The following is a 26,014-nucleotide window of genomic DNA, read 5'->3' as shown; positions in this document are numbered from 1 at the left end:
TTTCACACAGAGCAATGGGGTTTAACACACAGGGCAATGGGGTTGAACACACAGAGCAATGGGGTTTCACCCAGAGCAATGGGGTTTCACACGGAGCAATGGGGTTTAACACACAGGGCAATGGGGTTTAACACACAGAGCAAAGGTGTTTCACACAGAGCAATGGGGTTTCACACAGAGCAATGGGGTTTCACACAGAGCAATGGGGTTTCACACACAGCAATGGGGTTTCACAGAGGGCAATGGGGTTTCACACAGAGAAATGGGGTTTCACACACATCAATGGGGTTTCACACAGAGCAATGGGGTTTCACACACAGCAATGGGGTTTAACACACAGAGCAATGGGGTTTCACACAGACCAATGGGGTTTCACACAGAGCAATGGGGTTTCACACAGAGCAATGGGGTTTCACACACAGCAATGTGGTTTCACACACAGAAATGGGGTTTCACACACAGCAATGGGGTTTCACACACAGCAATGGGGTTTCACACACAGCAATGGGGTTTCACACACAGCAATGGGGTTTAACACACAGGGCAATGGGGTTTAACACACAGAGCAATGGGGTTTCACCCAGAGCAATGGGGTTTCACACAGAGCAATGGGGTTTAACACACAGGGCAATGGGGTTTAACACACAGGGCAATGGGGTTTCACACGGAGCAATGGGGTTTAACACACAGGGCAATGGGGTTTAACACACAGAGCAATGGGGTTTCACACATAGCAATGGGGTTTCACACAGGGCAATGGGGTTTAACACACAGGGCAATGGGGTTTAACACACAGAGCAATGGGGTTTCACACAGAGCAATGGGGTTTCACACAGAGCAATGGGGCTTCACACACAGCAATGGGGATTCACACACAGCAATGGGGTTTAACACACAGCAGTGGGGTTTCACACACAGCAATGGGGTTTAACACAGAGCAATGGGGTTTAACACAGAGCAATGGGGTTTCACACAGAGCAATGGGGTTTCACACAGAGCAATGGGGTTTCACACACAGCAATGGGGTTTCACACACAGCAATGGGGTTTAACACACAGCAGTGGGGTTTCACACACAGCAATGGGGTTTAACACAGAGCAATGGGGTTTCACACAGAGCAATGGGGTTTCACACACAGCAATGGGGTTTCACACACAGAGCAATGGGGTTTCACACAGAGCAATGGGATTTGACACAGAGCAATGGGGTTTCACACACAGCAGTGGGGTTTCACACAGAGCAATGGGGTTTGACACAGAGCAATGGGGTTTCACACAGAGCAATGGGGTTTCACACAGAGCAATGGGGTTTTACACACTGAGCAATGGGGTTTAACACACAGGGCAATGGGGTTTCACACACAGCAGTGGGGTTTCACACAGAGCAATGGGGTTTAACACACTGAGCAATGGGGTTTAACACACAGGGCAATGGTGTTTCACACAGAGCAATGGGGTTTCACACAGAGCAATGGGGTTTCACACACAGCAGTGGGGCTTCACACAGAGCAATGGGGTTTCACACACAGAGCAATGGGGTTTCACACAGAGCAATGGGGTTTCACACACAGCATTGGGGTTTCACACACAGCAGTGGGGTTTCACACACAGCAATGGGGTTTCACACAGAGCAATGGGGTTTAACACAGAGCAATGGGGTTTAACACAGAGCAATGGGGTTTCACACACAGCAATGGGGTTTCACACAGAGCAATGGGGTTTCACACAGAGCAATGGGGTTTCACACACAGCAATGGGGTTTCACACACAGCAATGGGGTTTCACACACAGCAATGGGGTTTCACACACAGCAATGGTTATTTCACACAGAGCAATGGGGTTTCACACAGAGCAATGGGGTTTAACACACAGAGCAATGGGGTTTCACACACAGCAATGGGGTTTCACACACAGCAATGGGGTTTCACACACAGCAATGGGGTTTCACACAGAGCAATGGGGTTTCACACAGAGCAATGGGGTTTCACACACAGCAATGGGGTTTCACACACAGCAATGGGGTTTCACACACAGCAATGGGGTTTCACACACAGCAATGGTTATTTCACACAGAGCAATGGGGTTTCACACAGAGCAATGGGGTTTAACACACAGAGCAATGGGGTTTCACACACAGCAATGGGGTTTCACACGGAGCAATGGGGTTTCACACACAGCAGTGGGGTTTCACACAGAGCAATGGGGTTTCACACAGAGCAATGGGGTTTCACACAGAGCAATGGGGTTTCACACACAGAGCAATGGGGTTTCACACAGAGCAATGGGGTTTCACACACAGCAATGGGGTTTCACACACAGCAATGTGGTTTCACACACAGAAATGGGGTTTCACACAGAGCAATGGGGTTTCACACACAGAGCAATGGGGTTTCACACAGAGCAATGGGGTTTCACACACAGCAATGTGGTTTCACACACAGAAATGGGGTTTCACACAGAGCAATGGGGTTTCACACACAGCAATGTGGTTTCACACAGAGCAATGGGGTTTCACACACAGAGCAATGGGGTTTCACACACAGAGCAATGGGGTTTCACACACAGAGCAATGGGGTTTCACACAGAGCAATGGGGTTTCACACACAGCAATGGGGTTTCACACAGGGCAATGGGGTTTCACACAGAGAAATGGGGTTTCACACACATCAATGGGGTTTCACACAGAGCAATGGGGTTTCACACACAGCAATGGGGTTTAACACACAGGGCAATGGGGTTTCACACACAGCAGTGGGGTTTCACACAGAGCAATGGGGTTTCACACACAGCAATGGGGTTTCACACAGCAATGGTGTTTCACACAGAGCAATGGGGTTTAACACACAGGGCAATGGGGTTGAACACACAGAGCAATGGGGTTTCACCCAGAGCAATGGGGTTTCACACGGAGCAATGGGGTTTAACACACAGGGCAATGGGGTTTAACACACAGAGCAAAGGTGTTTCACACAGAGCAATGGGGTTTCACACAGAGCAATGGGGTTTCACACAGAGCAATGGGGTTTCACACACAGCAATGGGGTTTCACACAGGGCAATGGGGTTTCACACAGAGAAATGGGGTTTCACACACATCAATGGGGTTTCACACAGAGCAATGGGGTTTCACACACAGCAATGGGGTTTAACACACAGAGCAATGGGGTTTCACACAGACCAATGGGGTTTCACACAGAGCAATGGGGTTTCACACAGAGCAATGGGGTTTCACACACAGCAATGGGGTTTCACACACAGCAATGGGGTTTCACACACAGCAATGGGGTTTCACACACAGCAATGGGGTTTCACACACAGCAATGGGGTTTCACACACAGCAATGGGGTTTAACACACAGGGCAATGGGGTTTAACACACAGAGCAATGGGGTTTCACCCAGAGCAATGGGGTTTCACACAGAGCAATGGGGTTTAACACACAGGGCAATGGGGTTTAACACACAGGGCAATGGGGTTTCACACGGAGCAATGGGGTTTAACACACAGGGCAATGGGGTTTAACACACAGAGCAACGGGGTTTCACACATAGCAATGGGGTTTCACACAGGGCAATGGGGTTTAACACACAGGGCAATGGGGTTTAACACACAGAGCAATGGGGTTTCACACAGAGCAATGGGGTTTCACACAGAGCAATGGGGTTTCACACAGAGCAATGGGGTTTCACACACAGCAATGGGGTTTCACACAGGGCAATGGGGTTTCACACAGAGAAATGGGGTTTCACACACATCAATGGGGTTTCACACAGAGCAATGGGGTTTCACACACAGCAATGGGGTTTAACACACAGAGCAATGGGGTTTCACACAGACCAATGGGGTTTCACACAGAGCAATGGGGTTTCACACAGAGCAATGGGGTTTCACACACAGCAATGTGGTTTCACACACAGAAATGGGGTTTCACACACAGCAATGGGGTTTCACACACAGCAATGGGGTTTCACACACAGCAATGGGGTTTCACACACAGCAATGGGGTTTAACACACAGGGCAATGGGGTTTAACACACAGAGCAATGGGGTTTCACCCAGAGCAATGGGGTTTCACACAGAGCAATGGGGTTTAACACACAGGGCAATGGGGTTTAACACACAGGGCAATGGGGTTTCACACGGAGCAATGGGGTTTAACACACAGGGCAATGGGGTTTAACACACAGAGCAACGGGGTTTCACACATAGCAATGGGGTTTCACACAGGGCAATGGGGTTTAACACACAGGGCAATGGGGTTTAACACACAGAGCAATGGGGTTTCACACAGAGCAATGGGGTTTCACACAGAGCAATGGGGTTTCACACACAGCAATGGGGATTCACACACAGCAATGGGGTTTAACACACAGCAGTGGGGTTTCACACACAGCAATGGGGTTTAACACAGAGCAATGGGGTTTAACACAGAGCAATGGGGTTTCACACAGAGCAATGGGGTTTCACACAGAGCAATGGGGTTTCACACACAGCAATGGGGTTTAACACACAGCAGTGGGGTTTCACACACAGCAATGGGGTTTAACACAGAGCAATGGGGTTTCACACAGAGCAATGGGGTTTCACACACAGCAATGGGGTTTCACACACAGAGCAATGGGGTTTCACACAGAGCAATGGGATTTGACACAGAGCAATGGGGTTTCACACACAGCAGTGGGGTTTCACACAGAGCAATGGGGTTTGACACAGAGCAATGGGGTTTCACACAGAGCAATGGGGTTTCACACAGAGCAATGGGGTTTTACACACTGAGCAATGGGGTTTAACACACAGGGCAATGGGGTTTCACACACAGCAGTGGGGTTTCACACAGAGCAATGGGGTTTAACACACTGAGCAATGGGGTTTAACACACAGGGCAATGGTGTTTCACACAGAGCAATGGGGTTTCACACAGAGCAATGGGGTTTCACACACAGCAGTGGGGCTTCACACAGAGCAATGGGGTTTCACACACAGAGCAATGGGGTTTCACACAGAGCAATGGGGTTTCACACACAGCAGTGGGGTTTCACACACAGCAGTGGGGTTTCACACACAGCAATGGGGTTTCACACACAGAGCAATGGGGTTTCACACACAGCAATGGGGTTTAACACACAGGGCAATGGGGTTTCACACAGAGCAATGGGGTTTCACACACACAATGGGGTTTCACACAGGGCAATGGGGTTTCACACAGAGCAATGGGGTTCAACACACAGAGCAATGGGGTTTCACACACAGCAATGGGGTTTCACACAGAGCAATGGGGTTTCACACACAGAGCAATGGGGTTTCACACACAGAGCAATGGGGTTTCACACACAGAGCAATGGGGTTTCACACAGAGCAATGGTGTTTCACACACAGCAATGGGGTTTCACACAGAGCAATGGGGTTTCACACACAGAGCGATGGGGTTTCACACACAAAGCAATGGGGTTTCACACACAGAGCAATGGGGTTTCACACACAGCAATGGGGTTTCACACAGAGCAATGGGGTTTCACACACAGAGCAATGGGGTTTCACACACAGAGCAATGGGGTTTCACACACAGCAATGGGGTTTCACACACAGCAATGGGGTTTCACACACAGAGCAATGGGGTTTCACACACAGAGCAATGGGGTTTCACACACAGAGCAATGGGGTTTCACACAGAGCAATGGGGTTTCACACACAGAGCAATGGGGTTTCACACACAGAGCAATGGGGTTTCACACACAGCAATGGGGTTTCACACACAGAGCAATGGGGTTTCACACACAGAGCAATGGGGTTTCACACACAGCAATGGGGTTTAACACAGAGCAATGGGGTTTCACACACAGCAATGGGGTTTCACACACAGCAATGGGGTTTCACACAGAGAAATGGGGTTTCACACACATCAATGTGGTTTCACACAGAGCAATGGGGTTTCACACACATCAATGTGGTTTCACACACAGCAATGGGGTTTCACACACAGAGCAATGGGGTTTAACACACAGAGCAATGGGGTTTCACAGAGAGCAATGGGGTTTCACACACAGCAATGGGGTTTCACACACAGCAATGGTGTTTCACACAGAGCAATGGGGTTTAACACACAGGGCAATGGGGTTGAACACACAGAGCAATGGGGTTTCACCCAGAGCAATGGGGTTTCACCCAGAGCAATGGGGTTTAACACACAGGGCAATGGGGTTTAACACACAGGGCAATGGGGTTTAACACACAGGGCAATGGGGTTTAACACACAGAGCAATGGTGTTTCACACAGAGCAATGGGGTTTCACACAGGGCAATGGGGTTTAACACAGAGCAATGGGGTTTCACACACAGCAATGGGGTTTCACACACAGCAATGGGGTTTCACACACAGCAATGGGGTTTCACACACAGAGCAATGGGGTTTCACACACAGCAATGGGGTTTCACACACAGCAATGGGGTTTAACACACAGAGCAATGGGGTTTCACACAGAGCAATGGGGTTTCACACAGAGCAATGGGGTTTCACACAGAGCAATGGGGTTTCACACACAGCAATGGGGTTTCACACACAGCAATGGGGTTTCACACAGAGCAATGGGGTTTAACACAGAGCAATGGGGTTTAACACACAGGGCAATGGGGTTTAACACACAGAGCAATGGGGTTTCACCCAGAGCAATGGGGTTTCACACAGAGCAATGGGGTTTAATACACAGGGCAATGGGGTTTAACACACAGGGCAATGGGGTTTCACACGGAGCAATGGGGTTTAACACACAGGGCAATGGGGTTTAACACACAGAGCAATGGGGTTTCACACACAGAGCAATGGGGTTTCACACACAGCAATGGGGTTTAACACACAGAGCAATGGGGTTTCACACAGACCAATGGGGTTTCACACAGAGCAATGGGGTTTCACACAGAGCAATGGGGTTTCACACAGAGCAATGGGGTTTCACACACAGCAATGGGGTTTCACACACAGCAATGGGGTTACACACAGAGCAATGGGGTTTAACACACAGGGCAATGGGGTTTAACACACAGAGCAATGGGGTTTCACCCAGAGCAATGGGGTTTCACACAGAGCAATGGGGTTTAACACACAGGGCAATGGGGTTTAACACACAGGGCAATGGGGTTTAACACACAGGGCAATGGGGTTTCACACGGAGCAATGGGGTTTAACACACAGGGCAATGGGGTTTAACACACAGAGCAATGGGGTTTCACACAGAGCAATGGGGTTGAACACACAGGGCAATGGGGTTTAACACACAGGGCAATGGGGTTTAACACACAGAGCAATGGGGTTTCACACACAGCAATGGGGTTTCACACACAGCAATGGGGTTTCACACACAGCAATGGGGTTTAACACACAGCAGTGGGGTTTCACACACAGCAATGGGGTTTAACACAGAGCAATGGGGTTTAACACAGAGCAATGGGGTTTCACACAGAGCAATGGGGTTTCACACAGAGCAATGGGATTTCACACACAGCAATGGGGTTTAACACAGAGCAATGGGGTTTAACACAGAGCAATGGGGTTTCACACAGAGCAGTGGGATTTCACACAGAGCAATGGGGTTTCACACACAGCAATGGGGTTTAACACACAGCAGTGGGGTTTAACACAGAGCAATGGGGTTTCACACACAGCAATGTGGTTTCACACAGAGCAATCGGGTTTCACACACAGCAATGTGGTTTCACACAGAGCAATGGAGTTTCACACACAGAGCAATGGGGTTTCACACAGAGCAATGGGGTTTCACACACAGCAATGGGGTTTCACACAGAGCAATGGGGTTTCACACACAGAGCAATGGGGTTTCACACACAGAGCAATGGGGTTTCACACACAGCGCAATGGTGTTTCACACACAGAGCAATGGGGTTTCACACAGAGCAATGGGGTTTCACACACAGCAATGGGGTTTCACACAGAGCAATGGGGTTTCACACACAGAGCAATGGGGTTTCACACACAGAGCAATGGGGTTTCACACACAGAGCAATGGGGTTTCACACACAGCAATGGGGTTTCACACACAGAGCAATGGGGTTTCACACACAGCAATGGGGTTTCACACAGAGCAATGGGGTTTCACACACAGCAATGGGGTTTCACACAGAGCAATGGGGTTTCACACACAGAGCAAGGGGTTTCACACACAGAGCAATGGGGTTTCACATACAGCAATGGGGTTTCACACAGAGCAATGGGGTTTCACACACAGCAATGGGGTTTCACACACAGCAATGGGGTTTCACACACAGAGCGATGGGGTTTCACACACAGCAATGGGATTTGACAGAGCAATGGGGTTTCACACAGAGCAATGGGGTTTAACAAACTGAGCAATTGGGTTTAACACACAGGGCAATGGGGTTTCACACACAGCAGTGGGGCTTCACACAGAGCAATGGGGTTTTACACACAGAGCAATGGGGTTTCACACAGAGCAATGGGGTTTCACACACAGCAATGGGGTTTAACACACAGGGCAATGGGGTTTCACACACAGCAGTGGGGTTTCACACAGAGCAATGGGGTTTCACACACAGAGCAATGGGGTTTCACACACAGCAATGGGGTTTCACACACAGCAATGGGGTTTCACACACAGAGCAATGGGGTTTCACACAGAGCAATGGGGTTTCACACAGGGCAATGGGGTTTAACACAGAGCAATGGGGTTTCACACAGGGCAATGGCGTTTAACACAGAGCAATGGGGTTTCACACACAGCAATGGGGTTTCACACAGAGCAATGGGGTTTCACACACAGAGCAATGGGGTTTCACACACAGCAATGGGGTTTAACACACAGCAATGGGGTTTCACACAGACCAATGGGGTTTCACACAGAGCAATGGGGTTTCACACAGAGCAATGGGGTTTCACACAGAGCAATGGGGTTTCACACACAGCAATGGGGTTTCACACACAGCAATGGGGTTTCACACAGAGCAATGGGGTTTAACACACAGGGCAATGGGGTTTAACACACAGAGCAATGGGGTTTCACCCAGAGCAATGGGGTTTCACACAGAGCAATGGGGTTTAACACACAGGGCAATGGGGTTTAACACACAGGGCAATGGGGTTTCACACGGAGCAATGGGGTTTAACACACAGGGCAATGGGGTTTAACACACAGAGCAATGGGGTTTCACACACAGCGCAATGGTGTTTCACACACAGAGCAATGGGGTTTCACACAGAGCAATGGGGTTTCACACACAGCAATGGGGTTTCACACAGAGCAATGGGGTTTCACACACAGAGCAATGGGGTTTCACACACAGAGCAATGGGGTTTCACACACAGAGCAATGGGGTTTCACACACAGCAATGGGGTTTCACACACAGAGCAATGGGGTTTCACACACAGCAATGGGGTTTCACACAGAGCAATGGGGTTTCACACACAGCAATGGGGTTTCACACAGAGCAATGGGGTTTCACACACAGAGCAAGGGGTTTCACACACAGAGCAATGGGGTTTCACATACAGCAATGGGGTTTCACACAGAGCAATGGGGTTTCACACACAGCAATGGGGTTTCACACACAGCAATGGGGTTTCACACACAGAGCGATGGGGTTTCACACACAGCAATGGGATTTGACACAGAGCAATGGGGTTTCACACAGAGCAATGGGGTTTAACACACTGAGCAATTGGGTTTAACACACAGGGCAATGGGGTTTCACACACAGCAGTGGGGCTTCACACAGAGCAATGGGGTTTTACACACAGAGCAATGGGGTTTCACACAGAGCAATGGGGTTTCACACACAGCAATGGGGTTTAACACACAGGGCAATGGGGTTTCACACACAGCAGTGGGGTTTCACACAGGGCAATGGGGTTTCACACACAGAGCAATGGGGTTTCACACACAGCAATGGGGTTTCACACACAGCAATGGGGTTTCACACACAGAGCAATGGGGTTTCACACAGAGCAATGGGGTTTCACACAGGGCAATGGGGTTTAACACAGAGCAGTGGGGTTTCACACAGAGCAATGGGGTTTCACACAGAGCAATGGGGTTTAACACAGAGCAATGGGGTTTCACACACAGCAATGGGGTTTCACACAGAGCAATGGGGTTTCACACACAGAGCAATGGGGTTTCACACAGAGCAATGGGGTTTAACACAGAGCAATGGGGTTTCACACACAGCAATGGGGTTTCACACAGAGCAATGGGGTTTCACACACAGAGCAATGGGGTTTCACACACAGCAATGGGGTTTAACACACAGCAATGGGGTTTCACACAGACCAATGGGGTTTCACACAGAGCAATGGGGTTTCACACAGAGCAATGGGGTTTCACACACAGCAATGGGGTTTCACACACAGCAATGGGGTTTCACACAGAGCAATGGGGTTTAACACACAGGGCAATGGGGTTTAACACACAGAGCAATGGGGTTTCACACAGAGCAATGGGGTTTCACACAGAGCAATGGGGTTTAACACACAGGGCAATGGGGTTTAACACACAGGGCAATGGGGTTTCACACGGAGCAATGGGGTTTAACACACAGGGCAATGGGGTTTAACACACACGGCAATGGGGTTTAACACACACAGCAATGGGGTTTCACACACAGCAATGGGGTTTCACACACAGCAATGGGGTTTAACACACAGCAATGGGGTTTCACACAGACCAATGGGGTTTCACACAGAGCAATGGGGTTTCACACAGAGCAATGGGGTTTCACACAGAGCAATGGGGTTTCACACACAGCAATGGGGTTTCACACACAGCAATGGGGTTTCACACAGAGCAATGGGGTTTAACACACAGGGCAATGGGGTTTAACACACAGAGCAATGGGGTTTCACCCAGAGCAATGGGGTTTCACACAGAGCAATGGGGTTTAACACACAGGGCAATGGGGTTTAACACACAGGGCAATGGGGTTTCACACGGAGCAATGGGGTTTAACACACAGGGCAATGGGGTTTCACACAGAGCAATGGGGTTTCACACACAGCAATGGGGTTTCACACACAGCAATGGGGTTTCACACACAGTAATGGGGTTTCACACAGAGCAATGGGGTTTAACACACAGAGCAATGGGGTTTCACACAGAGCAATGGAGTTACACACACAGCAATGGGGTTTCACACACAGCAATGGGGTTTCACACAGAGCAATGGGGTTTCACACACAGAGCAATGGGGTTTAACACACAGCAATGGGGTTTCACACACAGCAATGGGGTTTCACACACATCAATGGGGTTTCACACACAGCAATGGGGTTTCACACAGAGCAATGGGGTTTCACACACAGAGCAATGGGGTTTAACACAGAGCAATGGGGTTTCACACACAGCAATGTGGTTTCACATAGAGCAATGGGGTTTCACACACAGAGCAATGTGGTTTCACACAGAGCAATGGGGTTTCACACACAGAGCAATGGGGTTTCACACAGAGCAATGGGGTTTCACACACAGCAATGGGGTTTCACACAGAGCAATGGGGTTTCACACACAGAGCAATGGGGTTTCACACACAGAGCAATTGCGTTTCACACACAGAGCAATGGGGTTTCACACAGAGCAATGGGGTTTCACACACAGCAATGGGGTTTCACACAGAGCAATGGGGTTTCACACACAGAGCAATGGGGTTTCACACACAGAGCAATGGGGTTTAACACACAGAGCAATGGGGTTTCACACACAGCAATGGGGTTTCACACAGAGCAATGGGGTTTCACACACAGAGCAATGGGGTTTCACACACAGAGCAATGGGGTTTCACACACAGCAATGGGGTTTCACACAGAGCAATGGGGTTTCACACACAGAGCAATGGGGTTTCACACACAGAGCAATGGGGTTTCACACAGAGCAATGGGGTTTCACACACAGCAATGGGGTTTCACACACAGAGCGATGGGGTTTCACACACAGCAATGGGATTTGACACAGAGCAATGGGGTTTCACACACAGAGCAATGGGGTTTCACACACAGAGCAATGGGGTTTCACACAGAGCAATGGGGTTTCACACACAGCAATGGGGTTTCACACACAGAGCAATGGGGTTTAACACACAGGGCAATGGGGTTTCATACACAGCAGTGGGGCTTCACACAGAGCAATGGGGTTTCACACAGAGAGCAATGGGGTTTCACACAGAGCAATGGGGTTTCACACACAGCAATGGGGTTTAACACACAGGGCAATGGGGTTTCACACACAGCAGTGGGGTTTCACACAGAGCAATGGGGTTTCACACACAGAGCAATGGGGTTTCACACACAGAGCAATGGGGTTTCACACACAGCAATGGGGTTTCACACACAGCAATGGGGTTTCACACACAGAGCAATGGGGTTTCACACACAGCAATGGGGTTTCACACAGAGCAATGGGGTTTCACACAGAGCAATGGGGTTTCACACACAGCAATGGGGTTTCACACAGAGCAATGGGGTTTCACACACAGCAATGGGGTTTCACACAGAGCAATGGGGTTTCACACAGAGCAATGGGGTTTCACACACAGCAATGGGGTTTCACACAGAGCAATGGGGTTTCACACAGAGCAATGGGGTTTCACACACAGCAATGGGGTTTCTCACAGAGCAATGGGGTTTCACACACAGCAATGGGGTTTCACACAGAGCAATGGGGTTTCACACAGAGCAATGGGGTTTCACACAGAGCAATGGAGTTACACACAGAGCAATGGGGTTTCACACAGAGCAATGGGGTTTCACACAGAGCAGTGGGGTTTCACACAGAGCAGTGGGGTTTCACACAGAGCAATGGGGTTTCACACAGAGCAATGGGGTTTCACACAGAGCAATGGGGTTTCACACAGAGCAATGGGGTTTCACACAGAGCAATGGGGTTTCACACAGAGCAATGGGGTTTCACACACAGTAATGGGGTTTCACACAGAGCAATGGGGTTTAACACACAGAGCAATGGGGTTTCACACAGAGCAATGGAGTTACACACACAGCAATGGGGTTTCACACACAGCAATGGGGTTTCACACAGAGCAATGGGGTTTCACACACAGAGCAATGGGGTTTAACACACAGCAATGGGGTTTCACACACAGCAATGGGGTTTCACACACATCAATGGGGTTTCACACAGAGCAATGGGGTTTCACACAGAGCAGTGGGGTTTCACACACAGAGCAATGGGGTTTCACACAGAGCAATGGGGTTTCACACAGAGCAATGGGGTTTCACACACAGAGCAATGGGGTTTCACACAGAGCAATGGGGTTTCACACACAGAGCAATGGGGTTTCACACAGAGCAATGGGGTTTCACACAGAGCAATGGGGTTTCACACAGAGCAATGGGGTTTCACACACATCAATGGGGTTTCACACAGAGCAATGGGGTTTCACACAGAGCAATGGGGTTTAACACAGAGCAATGGGGTTTCACACACAGCAGTGGGGTTTCACACACAGAGCAATGGGGTTTAACACAGAGCAATGGGGTTTCACACACAGAGCAATGGGGTTTCACACACAGAGCAATGGGGTTTCACACACAGAGCAATGGGGTTTCACACAGAGCAATGGGGTTTAAAATAGAGCAATGGGGTTTCACACAGAGCAATGGAGTTTAAAATAGAGCAATGGAGTTTCACAGACAGCAATGGGGTTTAACATGGCGCACATTGGGATTTAACACACAGTAGTGTGGTTTAATACAACACACTGGGATTTAACACAAAGCACACTGTACAGAGCACAATAGGGTTCAACTCAGAGCAGTGGGATTTAACACAACAGACTGGGATTCAACACAGATCACACTGGGATTTAACACAGAGCATGGTGTTTAAAACTGAACATACTGGGATTTAACACAGTGCAAAGGGATTTAACACAGAGAAGTGGGGTTTAACACAACACACTGGGATTCAACACAGAGCACACTGGGATTTAACACAGAGCATGGGGTTTAAAACTGAACAAACTGGGATTTAACACAGTGCAAAGGGATTTAACACAGAGAAGTGGGGTTTAACACAACACACTGGGATTCAACACAGAGCACACAGGGATTTAACACAGAGCACACTGGGATTTAACACAAGAGCACACTGGGATTTGCACTACACAGAGCACATTGGGATTTACACTACACAGAGCACACTGGGATTTAACACAGAGCACACTGGGATTTAACACAGAGCACACTGGGATTTAACACAAGAGCACACTGGGATTTGCACTACACAGAGCACACTGGGATTTAACACAGAGCACACTGAGATTCAACACAGAGCACACTGGGATTTACACTACACAGAGCACACTGGGATTTACACTACACAGAGCACACTGGGATTTACACGACACAGAGCACACTGGGAATTAACACAGAGCACACTGGGATTTACACTACACAGAGCACACTGTGATTTAACACAGAGCACACTGGGATTTAACACAGAGCACACTGGGTTTTAACACAGAGCACACTGGGATTTACACTTCACAGAGCACACTGGTATTTAACACAGAGCACACTGGAATTTCACACAGAGCACACTGGGATTTACACTACACAGAGCACACTGGGATTTAACACAGAGCACACTGGGATTTACACTACACAGAGAACACTGGGATTTACACTTCACAGAGCACACTGGTATTTAACACAGAGCACACTGGAATTTCACACAGAGCACACTGGGATTTACACTACACAGAGCACACTGGGATTTAACACAGAGCACACTGGGATTTACACTACACAGAGCACACTGGGATTTACACTTCACAGAGCACACTGGTATTTAACACAGAGCACACTGGAATTTCACACAGAGCACACTGGGATTTACACTACACAGAGCACACTGGGATTTAACACAGAGCACACTGGGATTTACACTACACAGAGCACACTGGGATTTAACACAGAGCACTGACTCTTTATAGCTCCAAAGGATTCCCCCCCCAGGGCAAATGTATAAAGGCGAGATACTGAGGCCTGTGTTGTAGCTGGTTAACAATTCCCTTCAATTCCTCTTACTTACTATGACAGGTAACTGTCTCTCCTCAGACTCCATCGAGACATTGACCGCACAGTGAATCTTTCCCTTCACAACATAGATCTCACAGGGGAAAGAGCCAATCATCACTTTGTATTCTTCTGGAGCCAAATTCAAGTTGTCTTGTAATTTCTGTGGAAGAGAGAGAGAGAGATAGAGCACAGAGTGAGCATCCCGACTGAGAGAGAGAGATAGAGCACACAGTGAGCATCCCGACTGAGAGAGAGAGAGAGAGAGATAGAGCACACAGTGAGCATCCCGACTGAGAGAGAGAGAGAGAGATAGAGCACACAGTGAGCATCCCGACTGAGAGAGAGAGGGAGATAGAGCACACAGTGAGCATCCCGACTGAGAGAGAGAGAGAGATAGAGCACACAGTGAGCATCCCGACTGAGAGAGAGAGATAGAGCACACAGTGAGCATCCCGACTGAGAGAGAGAGGGAGATAGAGCACACAGTGAGCATCCCGACTGAGAGAGAGAGAGAGAGATAGAGCACACAGTGAGCATCCCAACTGAGAGAGAGAGAGAGATAGAGCACACAGTGAGCATCCCAACTGAGAGAGAGAGAGAGATAGAGCACACAGTGAGCATCCCGACTGAGAGAGAGAGGGAGATAGAGCACACAGTGAGCATCCCGACTGAGAGAGAGAGAGAGATAGAGCACACAGTGAGCATCCCAACTGAGAGAGAGAGAGAGATAGAGCACACAGTGAGCATCCCGACTGAGAGAGAGAGAGAGTGATAGAGCACACAGTGAGCATCCTGACTGAGAGAGAGATAGAGCACACAGTGAGCATCCTGACTGAGAGAGAGAGAGATAGAGCACACAGTGAGCATCTCGACTGCGAGAGAGAGAGATAGAGCACACAGTGAGCATCCTGACTGAGAGAGAGATAGAGCACACAGTGAGCATCCCGACTGAGAGAGAGATAGAGCACACAGTGAGCATCCCGACTGAGAAAGAGAGAGAGATAGAGCACACAGTGAGCATACCGACAGAGAGAGAGAGTCTGACAGACAGACAAAGATAGAGAGAGGAGATAGGACACAGTGTGCATATAAGCCATGAGAGAGAGAGGCCACATAGTGCACATCCTATAGAGAAGGCAAAGTGTGGTATAGGCCATGATACTGAGGGAGAGGGTGGGGACGAGGACAGAGAGAGAGAGAGGGGATGTAGTGAGCATACAGGCCGTGAGAGGGAGAGACGAATAGGCCATTTAGCCCATCAAGTCCGCTCTGCCATTTACTACGATCATGGCTGGCTGGACATTTCAATGCTTTTACACCACCATCTGCATAACCCTTTCTGTTATTGTTAATCAGAAATCTATCAATCTCTTCAAACAGACTCAATGACTGAGTTTCCAAAGATTCACAACCTCCTTTGTAACAACATTTCTCCTGGCAGAGCTGATCCACTGGTTTCCCCTTGGAGAGCAGGTCAATGTCCAGTTGTAGCTTCTTCCCCTCCACCAGTAGCTGTGCAGTTGGGGTCATGGAGCAACGGTCCACCTCCAGCATGGAGTCGACCAGTTGTTGCCTCCAGCGAGGGAATTCCAACCGTTCTGCTCGGCCGCGGCCTTCTCCAGCTCTCTGATTGCCGTTTCCTGTATCTAGCCGCCTTTCCGTGTTTTCTAGCGCCGCTTGCAGGGTGACCAATGCCTCCGCGACTGCCACTTTCACCATTGCCAACATTTCCAATTTGATGGCATCGCTGAGCTCTTCAAGTTCCTGTGTGAGGAACTCCCTCCATTCATTCATCGGGAGGTAGCCCTGTATATGATCCGGAAGTCCTTCCCGCTCAGGTGTGTCTGGGACCACGTCGCCCTCGTGTTTAACGTCTTCTCGGTCTTTCTTTCCCGGTTCTTACTGCCTTTGCCATCTCTTCGGACCCTCGGGTTGTTGCTACCTGGCACGTCTCCTTCGTCGAGGTAGTGTTGGAGGAAGGTGAGGGTTCTTTCCCGCTTTTAGAGGCTTTTTTGGATTAAAAGTGCACAAATTCGATGTGCAGGTGGAGAGTCACTTTCGTGCGTCCACTCGGCACATCCCTGTCACCGGAGTCGGGGCTAATAAATTATTTTGGGAAGTTAATTGCGAACTTGGCGACACTGTTGGCCCTGCTGCACTGACTATTAAAGAAGGGCCAGAGCTGGTTTTGGATCCGCTGCAACAGGCGGCTTTCATTGAGGTGAAGCGGCCGCTTTCGTTCTCGCGGTTTCTGACGCCATTTGGCCTAGGAGGCTGTTTTGGCCCACAAAATGGACGACGGAACAGAATGGCCCATCGCAGTCAGCTCTGGGCTCTTCACAAGGGGAGGATAGGGCAATTCCCCCTGTGGCACTGAGGCAGATTCGGTGTTGGCCATTGATTTTGGCGACTTACGAATACATCCTGGAGAACAGATTGGGTATGAGGATTCCTCAGGCGGACGGCCTCAGCTAGCATCCGTTGCCCACCAGGCCGCCGGTGCCTGCTTGTGCTGATAAAGTGATAGGGACCTTACATTTTGTGGACACTCTGCCTGTTGCGCCGGCCCAAATACAGGCCTGTGTGGCAGTCACCATTGTTTGTATATATGACGTATATGAGAAGTAATACGGTAAGGCTCCTGTACTACAGGTACGGACGGGGGTAGGATCCCTGCCTGCTGGCTCCGCCCAGTAGGCGGAGTATAAATGTGTGTGCTCACCGAGCTGCAGCCATTTCGACAGCAGCTGTAGGAGGCAACACATCTCTGCTTAATAAAGCCTCGATTACTCTCTACTCTCGTCTCGTCGTAATTGATAGTGCATCAATTTATTAAGCAGAGATTTTACAGCGATGGACCTGTGCATCAAGCCAGATCGCCTGCAGCTGCACCCTCAAGTAGACAACGCCAAATCGGCCTTCGACCACTGGCTAGCTTGCTTTGAAGCTTACGTCGGATCAGCAACAGAACAACCCTCAGAAGGACAGAAATGCCCGATTCTGTACACACGGTTGAGCTCCCATATTTTTCCCCATATCCGGGATGCGCCCAACTACACTGAGGCCATGGCGCATCTGAAAGAGAACTACACATGGCTGATCAACAAACTCTACGCCAGGCTCCTCCTGTCCACGCGGCAACAACTCCCCGGTGAGTCATTGGAAGATTTCTGGCATGCCCTGCACGCCCTGGCGAGGAACTGCGATTGCCAGGCAGTTTCGGCCGTTGAACATTCCGAACTCATAATCAGGGACGCCTTCGTTAAGGGCATAGGGTCAGCGTACATCCGCCAGTGCCTCTTAGAAGGGGGTACGCTCGACCTCGCGGCGATCAAGAAACTCACAATCTCACTAACGGTAGCCTCTTGTAATGTACAAGCGTACGCCCCCTCCTGGACATCGTGGATCCCACCAGCGGCTGCCCCCAGCCAACCCCAAGCCTGCGCCGCACGGCAGCCAGCCAACCCCGGGGGGCCCAAGTGCTATTTCTGCGGGCAGACAAAGCACCCCCGGCAGCGCTGCCCGGCGCGGAGCGCACTCTGCAAGTCCTGCGGAAAGAAAGGACATTTCGCTGCGGTGTGCCAGGCCCGGCCGATCGCCGCTGTAACCAGCCCCATTGTTCCTGCACCCCCCACGTGCGACCCGTGGGCGCCGCCATTTCCGTCCCCGCAACCCACGTGCGGCCCGTGGGCACCACCATTTTCCCTCCATTAGACCTCGTGCGGCCCGTGGGCACCGCCATCTTTAACGCCGCCCGCCTGGTGGGCGCCACCATCTTCAGCGCCATTTTGGACAGGGCCTCAGGACCCCTGCTCATCGGGCACCTCATCGGGCCGCTCATCACCCGCAACAGCTGCCGACCATCCCGGGGCCCACCAACACCAGCCGCAGCTCGCCTCCATCATACTCGACCAGTCCCGGCCACACAACCTCGCAACCGCAACAATGACAGTGAAGATCAATGGCCACAAGACACCTTGCCTTCTGGACTCCGGGATCATGGAGAGCTTCATCCACCCCGATACGGTAAGGTGCTGCTCCTCGCGGTACACCCCATGACCCAACAAATCTCCCTGGCCTCCAGATCCCACTCCGTGGAGATATGGGGGTACTGCATCGCCACCCTCACCATCCAGGGCGTAGAGTTCAGCAACTTCCAGCTCTACGTCTTCCCCAACCTCGGCGCTGTCTTGCTACTCGGCCTGGACTTCCAGTGCAACCTCCAAAGTCTAACTCAGAAATTCGGCGGGCCCCTACCACCCCTTACTGTTTGCGGCATCACGACCCTTAAGGTCGACCCACCTTCCCTGTTTGCAAACCTCACCCCGGATTGCAAACCCGTCGCCACCAGGAGCAGACGGTACAGTGCCCAGGACAGGACCTTCATCAGGTCGGAGGTCCAGCGGCTACTGCGGGAAGGCATCATTGAGGCCAGCAACAGCCCCTGGAGAGCCCAAGTGGCAGTTGTGAAGACTGGGGAGAAACACAGGATGGTCATTGACTACAGTCAGACCATCAATCGTTACACGCAGCTCGACGCGTACCCACTCCTGCGCATATCTGATATGGTCAATCAGATTGCACAGTACCGGGTCTTCTCGACAGTGGACCTTAAATCTGCCTACCACCAGCTCCCCATCCGCAAGGCGGACCGCCAATATACGCCGTTTGAAGCAGACGGCCTCCTTTACCACTTCGGTTCCCTTCGGCGTCACTAATGGGGTCTCGGTCTTCCAACGGGAGATGGACTGAATGGTTGACCGGTACGGACTGCGGGCCACCTTCCCATACCTAGATAATGTCACCATCTGCGGCCACGACCAGCAGGACCACGACGCTAACCTTTTAAAATTTCTCCACACCGCCAAACTCCTGAACCTAACATATAAGAAGGAGAAGTGCATGTTCAGCACCAACCGCTTAGCCATCCATGGCTATGTGGTGCAAAATGGAGTTCTCGGGCCCGACCCTGACCGCATGCGCCCCCTCATGGAACTCCCCCTCCCCCATTGCCCCAAGGCCCTCAAACAATGCCTGGGGTTCTTCTCATGCTATGCCCAGTGGGTCCCTAACTATGCGGACAAGGCCCGCCCACTCATTCACTCCACAGTTTTCCCCCTGACGGCCGAGGCTCACCAGGCCTTCAACCGTATCAAGGCCGACATCGCCAAGGCCACGATGTACGCGGTCGACAAGACCCCCCCCTTTCAAGTCGAGAGCGATGCATCAGGCGTCGCTCTAGCCGCCACCCTCAATCAAGCAGGCAGACCCGTGGCATTCTTTTATCGCACCCTCCATGCCTCTGAAATTCAGCACTCCTCCGTCGAAAAGGAGGCCCAAGCCATCGTTGAAGTTGTGCGGCGTTGGAGGCATTACCTGGCCGGCAGGAGATTCACTCTCCTCACTGACTAACGGTCGGTTGCCTTCATGTTCAATAACACACAGCGGGGCAAGATCAAACATGATAAAATCTTGAGGTGGAGGATCGAGCTCTCCGCCTACAATTATGAGATTTTGTATCGCCCCGGTAAGCTCAACGGGCCATATAGGGCTCATAGGGCCCGATGCCCTATCCCAAGGTACATGTGCCAGCGCACAAGTGGACCGACTCCGGGCCCTACACGATGGATTCTGTCACCCAGGGGTCACCCGGTTCTTTCACTTCATAAAGGCCTGCAACCTGCCCTACTCCATTGCGGAAGTCAAGGCGGTCAATTGAGGAGATCAGGGCTATCACCAGGGACTGCCAGATCTGCGCACAGTGCAATCCGCACTTCTACCGGCCAGAACGAGTGCACCTGGTGAAGGCCTCCCACCCCTTTGAACGCCTCAGCGTGGACTTCAAAGGGCCCCTCCCCTCCTCCGACCGAAACACGTACTTCCTTAACATGGTCGACGAATACTCTAGATTCCCCTTTGCCATTCCATGCCCCGATATGACGTCTGCCACGGTCATTAAAGCCCTCAATAGCATCTTCACTCTGTTCGGTTTCCCCGCTTACGTCCACAGCAATTGGGAATCCTCCTTTATGAGCGATGAGCTGCATCAATTCCTGCTCAGCAAGGGCACTGCCTCGAGCAGGACGACCAGCTACAACCCCCGGGGAAACGGGCAGGTGGAGAGGGAGAACGGGATGGTCTGGAAGGCCGTCCTGCTGGCCCTACGGTCTAAAGATCTCCTGGTCTCCCACTGGCAGGAAGTCCTGCCCGACGCCCTCCACTCCATCCGATCGCTACTTTGCACTGCGACTAATGCCCCATGAACCCCTCCTTGCCTTCTCGAGGAAGTCCACCTCCGGGGGTTTCGCTCCCAACGTGGCTGGCAGCTCCAGGACCCGTTCTGCCCCGCAAACACGTGCGACTCCACAAGGCGGACCCGTTGGTCGAGCGGGTACAGCTACCCCATGCAAGCCCGCAGTACGCCTGGCGTACCCTGACGGCCGCTAAGACACAGTCTCCCTCAGGGACCTCGCACCAGCTGGGTCCCCACCCAACTGCCCTGGCGCCACCTTTCCTCCCCCAGCGCACCTCACCACAGCCCCCACTCCAGGACGATTCGTCCTCCCATTGGTTCCACCCGGGGATGAAGATGAGGACTACACGATCCCGGAGTCACCGGCGCCTTCAATACCACCGGGACTGCGGCGCTCACAATGCAGGATCAAGGCACCCGACCGGCTAAATTTGTGAACTTTTCCCCAAACTGTATGTGGTAGTACCACGTATTGCGGTACCTGAGAGGCTGATGACGATTGGTTAGACCCAGGAGTCTACCATTGGCTGTATTACGTAGCTCCGCCCTGAAGGCGGGGTATAAGAGATGGTGCCGTTCCAACAGCCTTCACTTTCTGTATTGAAGCTGCTGGGGAAAAGGTTCTAGCAGATTAAAGCCTTCAGTTATGGAATCACTTCGCCTTGAGTGTAATTGATTGCGCATCACTGTACACTTTAAAAATGCTCATATACATGCAAATAGTTTTCCACCACCCCCGCTGGACTCTTTTTTAAACAGGGAGTGAATGTGGTAGTCACCACTGTTTGTATATATGACGTATATGAGAAGTAATGCGGTAAGGCCCCTGTACTACAGGTACGGGGGTAGGATCCCTGCCTGCTGGCTCCGCCCAGTAGGCGGAGTATAAATGTGTTTGCTCACCGAGCTGCAGCCATTCCGGCAGCAGCTGTAGGAAGCAACACATCTCTGCTTAATAAATCCTCGATTACTCTCTACTCTCGTCTCGTCGTAATTGATAGTGCATCTGCCTGGACTCAGATGGACCCAGTATTGGCCCGGGTCAGTCATTGTATTGGATAGGTTTCAGCATCGCGTGACCTGAAGGAGTTCACAACAAAGGTGGCAGAGCTCAGTGTTGAAGATGGGTCCTGCGGTGCGGTTCGATTGTGATGGTGTTGGAGAAAGCTCGCGGATCCATTCTGAAGGACTGTTAAGAGTATTGATTTATTCATAGATTTATTCATGTAGGTGCTAGTTGAATGCATGTAGCTGAAAGCTAAAATTGTTAAGTGTTTTAGGACATAGAACATAGAACATTACAGCGCTGTACAGGCCCTTTGGTCCTCGATGTTGCGCCGACCTGTGAAACCACTCTAAAGCCCATCTACACTATTCCCTTATCGTCCATATGTCTATCCAATGACCATTTGAATGCCCTTAGTGTTGGCGAGTCCACTACTGTTGCAGGCAGGGCATTCCATGCCCTTACTACTCTCTGAGTAAAGAACCTACCTCTGACATCTGTCTTATATCTATCTCCCCTCAATTTAAAGCTATGTCCCCTCGTGCTAGACATCACCATCCAAGGAAAAAGGCTCTCACTGTCCACTCTATCTAATCCTCTAATCATCTTGTATGCCTCAATTAAGTCACCTCTTAACCTTCTTCTCTCGAACGAAAACAGCCTCAAGTCCCTCAGCCTTTCCTCATAAGATCTTCCCTCCATACGAGGCAACATTCTGGTAAATCTCCTCTGCACCCTTTCCAATGCTTCAACACCCTTCCTATAATGCGGCGACCAGAATTGCACGCAATACTCCAAATGCGGCCGCACCAGAGTTTTGGACAGCTGCAATATGACCTCATGGCTCCGAAACTCAATACCTCTTCCAATAAAAGCTAACACGCTGTACGCCTTCTTAACAACCCTCTCAACCTGGGTGGCAACTTTCAGGGATCTATGCACATGGACACCACATTATTCCTTTCCAGCTGATTATACATCCTATCTCTTATAAACCTTTCCAAGATTTTGCCCACAACAGAAGTAAGGCTCACTGGTCTATAGTTACCGGGGTTGTCTCTACTCCCCTTCTTGAACAAGGGGACAACATTTGCTATCCTCATGTCTTCTGGCACTATTCCTGTAGACAAAGATGACTTAAAGATCAAAGCCAAAGGCTCCGCAATCTCCTCCCTAGCTTACCAGAGAATCCTAGGATAAATCCCATCCGGCCCAGGGGACTTATCAATTCTCACACTTTCCAGAAATGCTAACACCTCCTCCTTATGAACCTCAAGCCCTTCTAGTCTAGTAGCCTGAATCTCAGTATTCTCCTCAACAACATTATCTTTTTCCTGTGTGAATACTGACAAAAAATATTCATTTAGCACTTGTCCTATCTCCTCGGACTCCACGCACAACTTCCCGCTACTGTCCTTGACTGGCCCGACTCTTACCCTAGTCATTCTTTTATTCCTGACATATCTATAGAAAGCTTTAGGGTTATCCTTGATCCTACCTGCCAAAGACTTCTCATGTCCTCTTCTGGCTCTTCTTAGCTCTCTCTTTAGGTCCTTCCTAGCTAACTTGTAACTCTCGAGCGTCCTAACTGAACCTTCATGTCTCATCTTTACATAAACCTCCTTCTTCCTCTTGACAAGTGTTTCGACTGCTTTCGTAAACCACGGTTCCCTTGCTCGACCACTTCCTCTCTGCCTGACAGGTACATACTTATCAAAGACACGCAGTAGCTGTTCCTTGAACAAGCTCCACATTTCCATTATGCCCATCCCCTGCAGTTTTCCTCTCCACCCGATGCATCCTAAGTCTTGCCTCATCGCATCACAGTTGCCTTTCCCCCAGATATAACTCTTGCCCTGCAGTATATACCTATCCCTTTCCATCACTAAAGTAAACATAATGGAATTGTGGTCACTATCACCAAAGTGCTCACCTACCTCCAAATCTAACACCTGTCCTGGTTCATTACCCAGTACCAAATCCAATATGGCCTCGCCTCTCGTTGGCCTATCTACATACTGTGTCAGGAAACCCTCCTGCACACATTGGACAAAAACAGACTCATCTAAAGTACTCGAACTATAGCATTTCCAGTCAATATTAGTTCAAGTCCACCATAACAACTACCCTGTTGCTTTCGCTCCTATCCAGAATCATCTTTGCAATCCTTTCCTCTACATCTCTGGAACTTTTCGGAGGCCTATAGAAAACCCCTAACAGGGTGACCTCTCCTTTCCTGTTTCTAACCTCAGCTCATACTACCTCAGTAGACGAGTCCTCATCAAACGTCCTTACTGCCACCGTAATACTGTCCTTGACTAACAATGCCACCCCTCCCCCTCTTTTACCACCTTCCCATAGCTTACTGAAATATCTAAAGCCCGGCACCTTCAACATTCCTCTCCCTGCTCTATCCATGTCTCTGAAATGGCCACAACAATTTGACTGCAGGAATCCAATCATTCTCTCATATAATGAATTAACCATTGTATTCTAGTGTATTCAGCACTAAGAATGTATTGTTCTCGGTCTAATCAACTAATCAGTTACAGCAAGGTCTCCGGGACGAGCTGTGTAACATGGAAAGTGTAATAAACAAATCCAGTAATTTTCCTAAGACTGCGATAAACAGACTGTGAGCTAGTTTGATAGGCACCAATCAATCTTAAGTCATGTTCAATGTTTGATTAACAAATTATCCTCTCAGAAACAGACATTCATTTGTACAAACAAGGATGTCTCAGCTGAGAATTAGAAACCAATGAGAGTAAATGAGGGATTAAACCAGAGATAAGAATTCTCTTAAAAGTAGGACCCCATAGTTGAGGTCTTTGTTCCTGAATTCTTGAATCATCTATCTGTTTGTTTGTGTTTAAAGTGATTTCTTTGTGCTTATGCTTTTGTCATGTACTTTACTTTTTTAATGTATTGTTTGATATTTGATTTCGGAGTTTTTATTCAGTTCTTGTTCAAGTCTATTCAATTGACTATTTAGCAATAAGGATGTATTTTTGGCACCTCTCACCAACCGGACTATCGATTCTTATCAGAAGTTAAAATAAGAATCCCAACAAGGACCTTCACAATGGTCACCTAGGGGTCTCAAAGATGAAAATTCTGGCCCGCAGCTACGTACGGTGGTCTGGCATCGATGTGGACATTGAGACACTGGTTTACAGTGCATGCAGTGCCAGGAACGTCAAATGTTGCTGCCGGCGTCACCCCTCCATCCCTGGGAGTGGCCGGAGAGGCCATGGTAAAGGCTGCACATCGATTTTGCAGGGCCCTCCTAATTGTGGATGCCCACAAAGTGGTTGGACATGCACCGAATGGCATCCACTACGTCGCGGGCCATGGTCGAGAAGTTCCGCCAAACATTCTGCATCTACGGAATCCCTGAGGTCTTGGTGACGAAAAACGGGGTGGCTTTCACCAGCACTGAATTCGGACAAATGGCATCCGTCATGTACGAATCGCACCGTATCACCGGCACCAAATGGGCGGTGCAAACATTTAAACAGGGCATGGGTAAGCAGATAATAGGCTCTCTGGAGACCTGCTAGACCCGGGGTTTTTTCTACTCCAGAACCGTGCCGCATGCCACCGTCTGAGCTGCTGACGGGGTGACGACTGCACACTTAGTTGAACCTCGTGTTGTCCGATATTGGAGGGAAGATCAGGAGCAGGCAGGAACGCTCCAACTCA

At 50.1% G+C, this 26,014-nt stretch overlaps 1 protein-coding gene across 1 annotated transcript in view; it reads right to left on the bottom strand.

Annotated features, from left to right (window-relative positions):
* plxnd1 (plexin D1) overlaps positions 1–26,014 on the bottom strand; it is a 599,181-nt gene that overhangs the window by 234,700 nt on the left and 338,467 nt on the right. The window contains exon 19 of the mRNA XM_072471999.1: positions 15,064–15,210. Within this exon, the coding sequence (XP_072328100.1) occupies positions 15,064–15,210 (147 nt within the window). The remainder of the gene's footprint in view (positions 1–15,063; positions 15,211–26,014) is intronic.

Source organism: Scyliorhinus torazame, chromosome 13 (genome assembly GCF_047496885.1).
Source record: "Scyliorhinus torazame isolate Kashiwa2021f chromosome 13, sScyTor2.1, whole genome shotgun sequence".
Classification (NCBI taxonomy): Eukaryota; Metazoa; Chordata; class Chondrichthyes; order Carcharhiniformes; family Scyliorhinidae; genus Scyliorhinus; species Scyliorhinus torazame.
The sequence above is the reverse complement of the archived record's forward strand: the minus strand, read 5'-3'. Positions and strand labels throughout refer to the sequence as shown.